The 13,842-nt window shown below is 36.7% G+C and overlaps 1 protein-coding gene across 1 annotated transcript in view; it reads right to left on the reverse strand.

Moving 5' to 3' along the window:
- Window positions 1-569: 569 nt before the first annotated feature.
- LOC142351881 (chymotrypsin-2-like) overlaps window positions 570-13,842 on the reverse strand; it is a 25,580-nt gene continuing 12,307 nt past the window's right edge. Inside the window, exon 3 of the mRNA XM_075404123.1 lies at window positions 570-1,368. Within this exon, the coding sequence (XP_075260238.1) occupies window positions 855-1,368 (514 nt within the window). The 3' untranslated portion in view covers window positions 570-854. The remainder of the gene's footprint in view (window positions 1,369-13,842) is intronic.

Raw genomic sequence — 13,842 nt, forward strand, 5'->3', positions numbered from 1 at the left:
TACGATCAGGTTCTTCAAATGGACAAAGCAGGTCTCTGTGAAAAGGATTGAGAAGACCTTCTCCTAACGTTAAAATGTATTTAAGTGCAGTTTTACTTTCTTTGAGGCTTTTTTCTACACCATTTTACCATTTGTCACCAAAATGCCACCATGTGTTCCATTTAGACTATTTTTTTTTAAAAAAATTTTTACAATTTTTCCAGCTGGAGTGATCTTTGAATTAGACTTCAGTGGAAGTGGAAGTTTTTGAAGACGTGAGAGTATTATGTAAAGGAAAGTTCTATTTTTTTCTGATTCGATGCCAATCAAATGTATACTCAATTTTACTGAAACTTTCTTCGCCGTGAATTAAACCCACTTAAAACTGCCTTATTTTCCATTACCTTAGCGGAGAAATTTAGATACAATATTAAATAAACCCACTTAAACAACAAACCTGTGCCTGATAAAGCTTCCCTAGTTTAAAGATAAACTTGGAGCTACAAATATTGCTATTTGAATTTAAAATGAGTTTTTTTTTGGTTTAGGATACACGAAATGCAGATCAAATTTTCAATAGTGGCCAAAAACAGGAAACTAAGAACTCTATATTGTGAATTAAGTTATAAAAAACTACACTTATTCCGACTGCATAGAAACTGCACAAAACTTTTTGAGCGCACGAAAGTCTGTCCATTAAAAATTTGTCTGGGACTGTCTGGACATGAGCAACATCTTCTTGGGACCGTCGTGTCATAGAAATTTCTCTATCGCAACTCATAATGAGATAGACACTAACTTGTTCATGGTTTTTTAAAGGTGATAAAATATATCAAATATAGTGACTATGATCAATAAATGAAAGAAAAATCGTTTTAACTGTTTCTCAAAATAGTTTCATGAATCCAGAGAGCGAAATACTGCATATTTGTGAAGAAAAATCCGCTGTTACATTTTTCGTATTTTCTTCCAAAAAGAGCCTCGTTTGAGTCCATCTGTGAATAACTTGCCAAACCCATCAAACATTCGGAATGGTATTTACAACCCATTTTGTAAAGCGGGCTTCCGCCGTCGCCGAAGCAGAGCTGGGTTCCTGGAGCCACCGGAGATGCGCATATATTGTAATCCGGACATAAATCTAGGTTCCAGATGTTGGGGTATTTGAATAAAGACCCGTACAATGGGAGTTTTTGCAACTGCATTGGCATGTCTCTAGGCATGGGGTGATTAATGGGTTCTCTAGAGGTTGAACCCAAAGTGACCATATAAAGGGTTGTATTCACTTTGTGACTCCTCGGGCAAATTTTAATCACACGTTTGGTAGAAACGGGGTGTAAAAGCTTCAGCAGTGCAATGTCGAATATTGGAACTCCATTGAGAATTCTGAATCTAGAACAGGGAAATTTATTTTTTTTAAATGGTTCTGAGTTTTAGAACTCCTATTAACTTATCTCCAGGGATGACAATAAAAATATAATTCCTGATTATCATACAAAATAAATATGAGTCCTAATACCCAGGTCGAGGTGCCATCTGGAAGTGATCTCTACTCAGACAGATCGAGCGTACATGGTGTGTTTCCCGATCGAAATAACAGGGCCTGGGAAATCGATTCGAGCGCACAAAATGGTCTAGGCCATGAAATTTCCAGACCATGTAAATTTGAACGCACGACACCCCCGTCGTGCGTTCATCTGGGTCTGGACATATCGACTTTCCGTCTGGGACCTCAACCTGGGCTGGCTTGGGTTTGATCTGAGGTGATTTTGGTCTGGGATGGTCTGATCAGAGATCATTTTGAGCGCACGAAAGTCTGATCAGGGGCCATTTCGAGCGCACGAAAATCTTATCAGGGGCCGTTTCAAGCCGTTAGTAAAAGATCATATGCTATATGAATGACTTCCTGGCATGACGATTCTGACAACTAATTTGGTTGTAACAATGATCATTTGGCGTCTAGGTAATCATACAGGACTGAAATGAAAATTATTGAGGGCAAAAATAAAATGAACAGCACTTTAGGAAACCTTTTTCACAAGGACGTAAAAATTTAACCAAAAAAGCCTTAGTTTGCGGTTTTTTTGAACATAAGAAATTGTTGGTATCGTTGTTTTACTGTAGCCAAAAACGACAAACGCCCTTATGATTTTTTGTGAGTATCGTCGTTGTTGTTCAGCATTTAACATAAGAAAAATTCGGCCTTACGTTTGAAACCAAACTTACACAAGATTTCTCACGCATTTTTTGTTGTTATTGCTTTGTCTTCTCAACTAGGGAGGCCAATTTAACGCTTAAAACAATTGTTTTAGGATACAAGAAAAGCAGATCAAATTTTCTCAAACGTGAGGCCGAATCTTTCGTATGTTAAATGCCGAACAACAACGACAAGTAGTATATAGAGGGACCGAGGTGCCCGGGGGGGGGGGGGTGAGGACCCACATGTTTTAAGATTTGCTATAGCGCTTTCCAATCATTTCGGTCATCATTGAGTTATCCCATCAATGTATAAAAATAGGTAATAGATTTTACATGTATTAACATTAGAGTTATGGTAGCAACGTATAAAGATAGGTAATAATTTTTACATGTATTAAGATTTGATTTTCAACAGTAATGTATAAAGATAGGTATCAGATTTTACACGTACTAAAATTTGACATAAGACAGCAGCGGATTAAGATAGGTAATAGGTCTTATGTATAAAATTTCTCAATAAATTTTTTATTACAAAATAATAAAAAAAGCTAACAGATAGCAAATTGGAAAATTAAGCTGTGTTATATCTTTTCTTTCACAATGAGTCATCAATTTGATGCTAATGTTTTAAGGTACTAGGTAGCAAACAGTGCTCAATAGGAATAAGTGCAAGACCAGAAAATTCTGCAGTGCTAATACAATTTGATGTGCTAATACAGATTGTTGTAATTTATAGTTTATAAATCACGTATTTATCATGAATGACATCACAGCAAACTGTTGCTAATTTTGATTTTCACAGACTGTACAGGTGAAAAGGATTATCTCAATCAACTGATAAAAAAGAAACGAAATAATCGACTTAACTAAGGGTTAACTGGAATAAAAATGGATCAAAATAGACCTCTGATGAACAATTAACATTGTATTGGTCTCCTTTTATGGATGTCTACATTGATACACATCAGAGGTGCTGGAACAAAAGGAGCTTGAACAAAAGGTGCTGGAACAAAAAAGAATTTCCAGATGTTTGTTTATTTCAGAAGAGTAAGTCTTGCTTGATTTTTTCATCCAGGGTTGTCTCAGATCTGGTCAACACCTTGCGAAATGAGTCAGAAAACTTTTACATGCTCAGCTTGAACTTTAAAAACCCGGTTCGGGTTTCCCAACAAGAATGATTACTTTGAACAGTGGAATCATCAACTTAAAAAAATTTTATTACGATCACATCACATGTTCACAAGCGTACAATTGATTTAATTGTATAAAATGAAAGAAAAAGAATGAGAAAGTTTAGATCATCGAAGGTGTCGTATGAATTCGTTTTGGATAGAAAAACGAGAGTCCTTTTTTTGTTTGCTGATAGGTTAGAATTTGGTGATTTATAGTTCTGAATCCTCTGTTAGTTGAGGCTAAATTCACTGCATCGTCCAGTACTCGTCTGTATTTCTGTAAAGGTCCATCACTGTTTTCTTCCAGAGCACTCTTGTTGAGTCCTCTGCTGCTGAACTTAGTTTTTTTCGTTACTGAATTATAGCAACAGTACGTTTTGCTACATAAACATAGCATTTCAGTACATCGGAATTCCTCTTTGAATAATCCAGGCTCACGCTTGTCATGTTTTATATGTTTATCGCAACAAGTTCTTGGAAAAAAATTACTTGTACTATTAGCTTGAAATTAATCTGTACAGTCATTACTTCTCATCTCATTCCAAATACTCCTGATTTCTGGTTTAATGCATTCATAGAGATTTTCATTAGCAAGTGCCAGATACAAAGAATCAGTGTCCATTTCAAGCTCCTCGAATTTCTGAACATCACAGAACTTGTCAAAGAAGTTGTAGTAGAGCTCCAGCATTCTCAGTTTTGCATACTGAAAGATAAAGAATCCAACAATTATTGGTTCACGATAGTCAACAGTGCTTTTCACAAGCTCAACCTCATATATATCTGGCGAAACGTTGTTCAATCTTCTAAAAAGACGGTTATTAATAGCTTTATGCGTCTTTTCATCGTTAAGATAAAGAGTTTTTGTGTGTCGACTTCGATCCATAATCTGATAACCATACGAGCTGTTCCCAAGTAATTTCATAGTTTCAGCAACAACGCTAGAGTCCGGATTCTCATCACCTTCTCGTCTTGCATCAACGACAGATTGTACGAAACCGTTGAAACATTTTTGTTGGGTATACTCAATGAATCTGTGGATTTTGATACAACGTAGACCCAGCATCAAATAAAACTTTAATAATGGTGTTATAACTATTCCATTGTTCAATTTGTAACTCGAAATTAAAAGTCGTTGTGGTTTAAGCAATAACGCGTTTTTTTCAGCATACTCCAGCATGAATTTTTCTATATTCTCTCTTCCAACATCAAAGTTTTTGAAAATTGGAGGAAAGTTTGCAAATCGTTCACGAAGCTCTTCAGGAACTTCTAAATCAAATTGTACATAACCGAATAAATTATCTTCCTCTATCCTCACCAACAGTTTTTCACTACACAAGGGTAATTTGTGGGGGAAATTTTTTCTAACATAGTTCTTCAACATGGAGTTCGCCTGAACAAGATCCCACCATTCACACTCTCTCATCTCTATAACTTTATATCCTTTCTTTTCTAGGTAAAGTTTTCGTAACTTATCGGATTCACGTTTCCGGATACCAAATTCAAATTCATCCTCACTAAGATTTGGTTGATTTTCCCTACAGGGACAGAAATGGTAGTAGCATCCAAGGGCTTCAAAAATTGTTTGGCAGTGACCACAAAAGCCATCCACAGTAAAAAAAAATCATTTTTTTCTGTTTTCCAGTCGCATAGAAGCTCTCAATAGTGCATTCGGATCTGGTTGCTTGATAGAAAGACATTACCATGTTCTCAAACTTCCTGATTTTGTTTTGACGAGCTTTGAACTTTTGAAGATCGCTATCAAACTCCCATCTAGTGTAGAGTCCAGCTGGCATCGCTTGGCACATGGAGAAGGGGTACAATTGGCTTGCATCTATTCCAACTATTGCTTTACAGATATTGTTTGACCTCCGGATGAATGTTTTGTCTACAACAGCTTCCCTCGTAAACACTATTGATGGACCACCAGTCATTTCACTTCGTATTTTGTCATGCAAGTCTTTGTCAGCTTCGATGAAAGGGTAAAACTTTCTATCAGTTGATTTATGAAGACAGATATTTGCCAAATTGGGTAGTGTACACCCAAGCTTTGACATATCAATTTTCTGATCGTGATAAAATTTCATCATTTTCTTCATTGCTTGCCAGCGAAGGAAATCGCGAAAAGTTTTCATTTTCTCCATCTTCTACAACTTTTCATGGAGAGCATAATTCTCTTTTCTAGATAAAGGTTTCTCTTTCAAACCCAGTTCTCGGAGAACATCTAATTCCTCTTCTCCAGATTCCATCATTTTCTTGAACTGACAGAAGTCCTTCTCCGAAGGATTTAGATTTTTTAGTTTGCTGAAGAAAGAATCATAGAGTGGAAGATTATTGCAGTCGAGTTTCGTCGACGAATCGAACCATTCATATGGAAAATATCCTTTTGTCTCCTCAGATTGATATGCTTTTAGAAAAGAATCCAGTGATGTTGCTCCACCAAGAAAGTTCAAAATATCGAGAAACTGAATATCACAGAATTTGAAAGAAATAAATTGATTTGCCTTTTTGATTACCTAGGATGAATATCTCTATCGTTAAGGAGATGGGGAATAATATACGCTTTGATTAAGTTTAGGTCATATTTTTCACTGTTGAATCCAAAAACTGGTAGAGTGTCAACATAATTGTTGAAATGACGCTGGAGATCAAGGAGTTGCTTTTGCTGGATTCGTAAAAAATTTTTTAGTTGCATTACTATCATCTGTTTCGCTACTGATGTTTGGTTGAGTTTCGGAAATGATCTGAAGTCTGGAGGAAACATCACTCAACCTAGTTTTGATCTCTGCTTCCACCACCAGGAACTTGGGTTTCAAGTCCGCTTTGTTTTTTGCTGCTAAGGTTTCCAGTTGAGCTACAAAGGATATGATAAGACGATTAGGATCGTTTTCGCATAAGGAAACTGGTTCATCCAACAATTTTGAAGAGATTGATACCGATACAGGTACATGAGTACCAATCCATGATGTTGTCAGTGTGTTAGTGGCTTCCACTGATTGAACACATATTGCTTCGAAGTCGAAGACGACAAAATTTCTGAAGAGTGTATAATCCTCTGGATAAGTGATTGAGAAGTTGTCAAGCTTCTCAAATAGTGTTTCGCGCAACGAATAAGCACCCTGCGGATAGATATTTTTCACTCGTTCTTTGCAAGTTTTCAAATGCCGGTTGAAATGACCTGAATGGTTGAGAAACACATCACAGCTGGGACAACGAAACTTCTTGAAGAACTTGTTGATATCATTAACATAACAGATATGATTGTTATATCGAAGCAGTTTAATGTTTTCATCATATCGTTCAACGCTGCGTCGTACAAGTTCACCGATAATTTCACCATCTTCAATGTCAAAATCATAGATGAAAATGTTTTGTGTGATTTGTTCTTCAATTATTGGAATTTGATCAAAGGAAACACCTGTGAAGTTTTCAGGGTCGCAACCACTTGCAGTAACAAAATTGTGAAAAATTTTTATTGCCTGTAGTTCAACATCTACTGATCCAAATAAATGAATAGCAATTGCACGGAACAAACACAAATTATCGTTATACTGTTCATCGTGTCCATTTGAAAGCAGACAATTTACTTCAGGGTTCCTTAATAATGGCTCTGGAAGAGGCGAATCAGTGCAACCCATAGGTATATTCGTAAGAAGCGCTGCAAAGACAGTAACATTTGTAATTACTGTGAATCGCCATTTTGAGTTTTGGCGTTCCTGTGGTCATGCTTCAATCAAGTCAAGTTTCTCAATTTCGTTCTGGATGTTTAATAAATCGTTTCTATTGCTGAGCAGAAAAGCTCGGTCCAGCAGTAAAATTTTTTCATGCGGATAAAAAAATCGGTAATCGTTTGTCTCTATATTTTGCAACAGAAACCCCAAAGCTATGTTAATTTTTGCAGCACAGTTGAGATTTGCAAAAACATCATTGAGTTTTTTGTTGATCTCTTTGGTGTCCAAATTCGACAAACTGAAATTGAAAACTTCCTGTCTGCCATGCTCAGCATGCATATCGTCAATTAAATGCTGACAAGCTGCCAGTTCTTCTTTCAAAGATTCGCTATCGTTATCAATTTTCTCCATAATCTCACGAGCACGGTTTGTGCTTGAGGACCCAACTTTTGTGCTAGCTTGAAGTGCTTTTTTGCGATGCAGTTGAAGTGAGTAGAAACTTGGGAACTGTTTCTGACAGACAACACATTTGTTCAGTGTATTACGAACTTTTGCTCCGTGAGCCTTCGCAATATGGTATGATAATTCTGCAGCATTTTTTGTCGCAAAATTACAATTCTTTTTCTTACAGTAAAGAGTACCCATCATACATGTCTTCCTGTGTCGAGCAATATTGGTCTTTACAACAGATTTTCCACATTTTTCACAGTTGACGGAGAGGTGTCAATCTTTTGCAGGCATTTTGTTATAACTGGGTAAGTTTAACTATAGAATAAACAAATAGATGTTTCTTGTCGGAAGGTATTGACAACTGAGTCCTAGAATATGAATAAACAAATGTCTCTCAAGTTCTACAGAAATTTAAGGTGTATTCATGACTACATGCGAGCAATAAAGTTGAAATATTTTTTTTATGTTACTAAAAATAGATTTTATTTCGCGTCGTCAACCAATCACAGCAAAGTTTGCAGAACTTCGGGAAATTGCGACAGCCTTTATTCATGCACAGAACTTCTGTAAATTACGACAACTCAGATTTGTTTACTTAATGTCTAGACAAAATTTATTCAAAAGCAATGAAAAGAACCCAAAGTTTACCTCAGTTTAAAGATTGCGGAACTTCGGGAAAATGCGACAGCTTTGATTTGATTGGGGAGCTTCAAAAAAACCAGACAGCTATAGTTTGTTTACTTAATGTCTAGACAGATTTTGTTTACAAGCAATAACAATAACAACAATGCAAAGAATTTTCGTCTTCGAATGACCTTGAAATTTTTTTTACACCATGTTATCAACTCAAACCCTATAATTCATAGAGGTATATCACTGTTTACTCAATCAGTTTAGTCTCTTACTATGGTTGAAGCTATGTACGGAAACAGTCCTGAATAATTCAAAAAATTTCAAAAACGATTCAAATACACTATTTGCGACACAGAACCAAAACCTCAAGATTCTGGAATAGAAAATTATGCGTACGGTTATTATTCGTCTTCGACTGTTATCGATGGTTGTTCGTTTGGTTCCAATCATTGGCATCTCATTTTTGAAGATACAGGTCCCGAAGATAATATTGTTTTTTCTCCGTATGCTCCTGCAACGATACCTTGCCTTGTGACTTGTTTTAAAATCCTTATTTTGCCTACGGAGAAAAATTTTGTTACTCATGGTGCTATTGTCTCTCGCTTACATGTTGCTGTGGAGTACTTGTCAAAGTTTAATCATGTTTCAACCAACAAAACTAAGAAACAACTTCCTCTGCCTAACCCTGTGAAAAGACTCTCAACCATAACTACTACCACTTCTAACAAATGTGCTTCTACTATCCCCGATGTGACTGTAAAACGTTTTTGTCAACTAATGCTTGGTGAACATTCTTCTTCTCTCTATCAGATTATGGATATACTTTTAAGTGGGCAGGGCAGTTTTGTACGTGAGTTTTCAGACTATTTAATAAACTTTCAGTTCTGTAAAAATTCTACTGTCTAAAATAGTGCTGACAGAGAACAACTAATTCAATTTCACTCCATATGTTTTAAAAATGCCAAAAATTTCAATTCATTTACATCAGGTACAAATGGAAACTTACTGCAATAGAAATAATGAGCAATATAGATGCAAAATAAACCACACAGTTGCGAGTCTGCTGATTGCAGGGGAGACTGAATATCTCTTCTATGCTCCCTAATATCCATCATCATATATAAATCCGTACACTGCTGTAAGCGGGAGAAAATGTCTTTATAGGCAGTCAGAGGTAGTGCTAACGGATCTGCAAAGTATAGTACGGGGTGTGCGTAGCGTTTCGCAGGCATCACCCAATGTGAACCAATAGAATCAGCTCGTGATGCAGTCACAATTATAAAACTGTTAACTGGTAAATTTAAGGGATAATTGTCAGCCGCATTTACAACTCGAAATTTAAATTTGAGATGTTTGCACTTTTGAACATGAATATAAATTTGGTCTTCATCCATTAGTAAGCATTCATAGGTAAAACATTTTTGGATACGTTTCTTGCGGAGTCAATGTACACAGTAGACGTTTTTTCTCCCAGGAAAAAAATTTCAATGTTGTTTGGCAAACCAGTATCAAATTTCAGTTCAACCGATAATGATGGGTTTGTTAGTTCGGGATGAATAAAATCGTGTGTCGCCTAGTTAAGTCAAAGAACATTATAAAGTGATGCGCAAAATCACTTAGGGGTATTCCATGACCGTTTTCAACATAAGCTAGGGCACTCATTGAATTGTAATACAGGCGCTTGTTATCCTTTGTTAACATTGGAGTGCCAGCTGTTGCAAACCCGTTTCGATAGACCGTAATTTCACTCAAATCAAACTTTTGATAGTGGTAGGGATTGATATTGTTAGTTCCAATGAATGCACTGCTCCTGCACAATACAACAATCAGCCGCCTTATTGGTTCTTTTGTGAATATATCTTCATGTTTCCAACTGCGTTGACCTGCTGTTGCGAGGAATGTTTTTGTTATTACTTCATTGTAGCGATACATTGCCGGAGTTTTTAGGAGTGTTTTTTCAATGGCTCCAACAGCGTTGTCTGACACTGTCATCTTTCTAACAAATAAGTTTGCTTCATCGATTTTAACTTTGTAATTTTTGGCCGCTGTCTCACTAATGGTGACAAAATCAGCTTGCGATCTTCGGAAAGAAAGTCTCAAGGTAACACCACTTACTAGTTGTTTTTCACAAGAAAAGAAATCAACAGCGAGCTTTCCATATAAAGTAATATGTTCCGATACTCCACAGCTACCTGCCTTGCATCCCTTGAAGCTGCAGCAATACCAGCGGGGTTCGGTTCATACTCGTAACCTTGACACTTTAACCAAGTTTTTTTTGCATCGGTTCCATGTGAAAATTCTGTTTCAATAAAACTTTTATGAGCATAGTGTCCATTAGCTGAGGAAATTTTTATTCCATTTGCAGAAACAGTACAGTCGGCGAACAGTGAATGAAGAACATTGTTGACAAAATATGCAGCATCAGTTGCGGTTGCATTGCCGGCGGTATATCGCAAATCAGTTCCATCAGCATTTTGTATTCGACAATTTACTTCCAAAAAAATTTTCTGCAAATCTATGAAATTTTTGCGATCGCCTACAACTTCGAATTCGAGCGATCATCTGGAGGGAGAATAAAGTGGTCCAGCTTTTTGCTCAAATGATTGATCAAAAGTGACTAGCAAAGGTGGTTTTTCAAATAAATCCAAGAAACTGTGAGTGGCTTTGGAAGGTATTACAATATTAGTTCGCATTTTTGACTCGAGAGAAAAAATCCAGTCGACTTCCTCTTGGCTGTGGTTTTCGAGAAATGATTTTTTTAGTGGAACGTTTCTTGTAGGTTCGAGGTTTAGCATATTGTTGTCTTCGTGCCGGCCTCGTGTTATGCGTGAATGGAGAGACCCACCAAATTGTTTTCGGGCTATTTTTGCAACCGTGCTTTTCAACGCCAGCTTTGCCGACTTTCGTTTCGTTGCTACTTCAACCAACTCAGGTGCACCCTGCACTAAAAGCTCTCGGCCAATTCTTTTGGCAGCGGGCCATATAAATCTTCTTGCCAATGGTAAAGCAACTCTTCCAATACCTGCTGCGAGGGCTCCAAAGCCACTTCCTCTTTGACGATAATGACCGGAAAAATGTGGCATCGACTGTGATGCTTGGTTGCTGTAGTAAGCTTCCATTTCACTTGATTTTTTGAAACTTTAAGCCTACTATCACTTTTCCTGTACCATTAAATGGAATAAGTTTTCCGGCTTCGTTCATCAACTCCACTTTAATGTTCTGAATATTGTTAGAAAGTATGGGCTTGTAATCCAGAATTGTAAAGGTCTTGTGATGAATAGGTGTAACAGTGTTTGTGCTGCCGTTTCTTAAACGCCTTTCGGTCTCAATGATTTTAATTACAGGAGTTCTCACGTCTCCAATAATTTGATTTTCTATAACGTCTATGTAGACAAATATTAATTGTGAGCCACAGGTTATATCAACTGGAAAATCACTTTGGTGTCTATTGAGAGTTTTGTGTGATTTGTATCCAATGTGAATGTATCCATCATGCGAGTTGTCTTTTATACCCTTGAAGCCGAGAATACTTGGAACTTCTTCGTTTTCAAATGAAAAACCCTCATTCGCTCCGAATTGTAGAACCAGTTTCTGAGTAATTTTGTCAAAAGTAAAATCAAATTGTTCAAACTGAGCAATTCGCCTCAGTTCATCCATTAGTTGATCCAAGCTACTGTAATTGCCTTTGCGAATTTTTCTGAGGTGTCCACTGCGATTATTTGAGGCGTCGAGTTCCACTCCCGAATTTTTAAAAACGACTAACCCGTTTGGATTGACGTTGTTGATGTTTGATGGGAAGGATATTGAAAATAAAGCTACTTGCCATTCTCCATCCAAAATAAGTGGTTGAGATAACTGGTTACGGAATTTTGCCATTGTGTTTTCACAAAAACTTCCATTGATGCGTTGGATATTAGGTCGATTGTGAAATTTTTGGCGGGATTCATTTTATTCGTCTGCAGTAACTAACACGTTTACTTGGACTAATTCCGGTTCATAAAATTTACCTTCAATTATAACGTTGTTTGCATCTATAAGATTGTACGTTGGTGGACTCACGGTAGCAGTTTTGAATATCGTAAAAACTTCGTCTGTATAATTTTGTTTATAACCTTTTCTGAATTCTTTGTCGTGCTTTGCAATCCTAACAAGGTCTCATTTTTCGTATTTTGGTTTGTACTTTGTTAAGTTGACTGCTAATGATATCAAAATTGGTTCATGCTTTTTGAAAACTTTACTAGGTGCTAAATGGGTTACCCGGTTAACACAACTGTTTATAGTATTTACAAACTGGGCTAAATCTTCAATATATGTTCAAGTCCACTTTTCTTCCAAATATTTGTAAATGATGTTTTTAAGCAAGCGAACGTTCCTCTCTGCAAATGCCGACTTGGTTTCGCTTTCTGTTGTATATAAATGAAATCAGTTCTTTTCACAAAATTTTTTGAAATCTCCTTTGAACTCTGATCCCTTGTCTGTCCATACTTTTTCTGGTTGTTTTTTCTTGATCATTTGTTTGAGCGCTTCAACAGCATCTTTTGCATATAAAGTTTTCATTGGTTGAACTCGTAAGTAACGTGATAAAACATCCACAGCCAATAACAAATATTTTACACCGTTGTTGTGTTGGGCAACTTTATCCATATACGCAACATCGACAGACCAGATTTCATTTATTCTATATGCAACAGTTTTCAGTCGGGGAAAACTTTCCCTGAATTGTCTGCATTTCGTGTACGGGGCTTTCGACTGAAGATAGCGAACAATTTGTCCTCTGGTGAAACCGCTAGCCTTCTTCAAGTTAGCAATGCTACCAAATGTAGCACTGCCTTTAGTGTACAATTTGTCTAACTGTTTAACTTGATAAGAAGTAATTCTCACAGGGGCTGGTTGGTTTGATTTCTTTTTCTGCTTCTTCAAAGTTTCTCTGGTCGTTGTCAGAAGCTTTTGTTTTATTTCGCTGGGATTTCGAAGCAACTTCATTGTCCGACTCATATTCCAAAAATTGCAGTCTCTCTTCAGATGATAAATTTAGAAACTTTTTGGCGTATGTGTTACAAGTCAAATGCGAACCAATATCGAGATGCGTTAATACACTGAATTGTTCGAAAGATAGTTTGCAAGTGGTTTGTTGTAGATTGTAAAGAAATGTAGCAGCAAGAACTTCTGTATTTGTACCATTAATAAGCAATCTCTTTGATGAGTCCAAGGACACAGAATCTGATTCCTCTATTATGTCCAGTATTGTATTCGCTCTTTCAAACTTTATCCCCTTCAAGATTCTAATATCATTCAGCACTCCTTTTTTGATAGTCGATGTGTTGTCTGTTGTAAATGATTTCGCCAAAGACTCGTTTATTGTACTTCTATCGTCCACTGAAGGTTCAGTCTGTTGTTCTGTATCCTGTTGCCAGGCAGAAGGAGCTGATGGTGGTTGACTTGTTTCTCTGCAGAAGTGATATCTGCTTGGCTGGATTGTGAATATTTTTGTGGCTGAGTAATTGAGAGACATGAGGTTGTTCTCTTGTATAGATCTTAGATCTGTTTAGGTATTAACACAAACTCTTCAATATGCATTTTGTTCTAGATATTCTATGCTGGGTAATGCTATGAGTTGAATGAGATTGTTGCCCGAGGGAGATTGAATTATTTTTAACCGTTCAGTTTTCCCTACTTTCTTGTTCGAAAGTTGACGCAGAGTTTTTTCAAATTTTTTTAGTTCTTTTTTATTGACTGGAACAACT

Source organism: Convolutriloba macropyga, chromosome 13 (assembly GCF_964194025.1).
Source record: "Convolutriloba macropyga chromosome 13, txConMacr16.3, whole genome shotgun sequence".
Classification (NCBI taxonomy): domain Eukaryota; kingdom Metazoa; phylum Xenacoelomorpha; order Acoela; family Convolutidae; genus Convolutriloba; species Convolutriloba macropyga.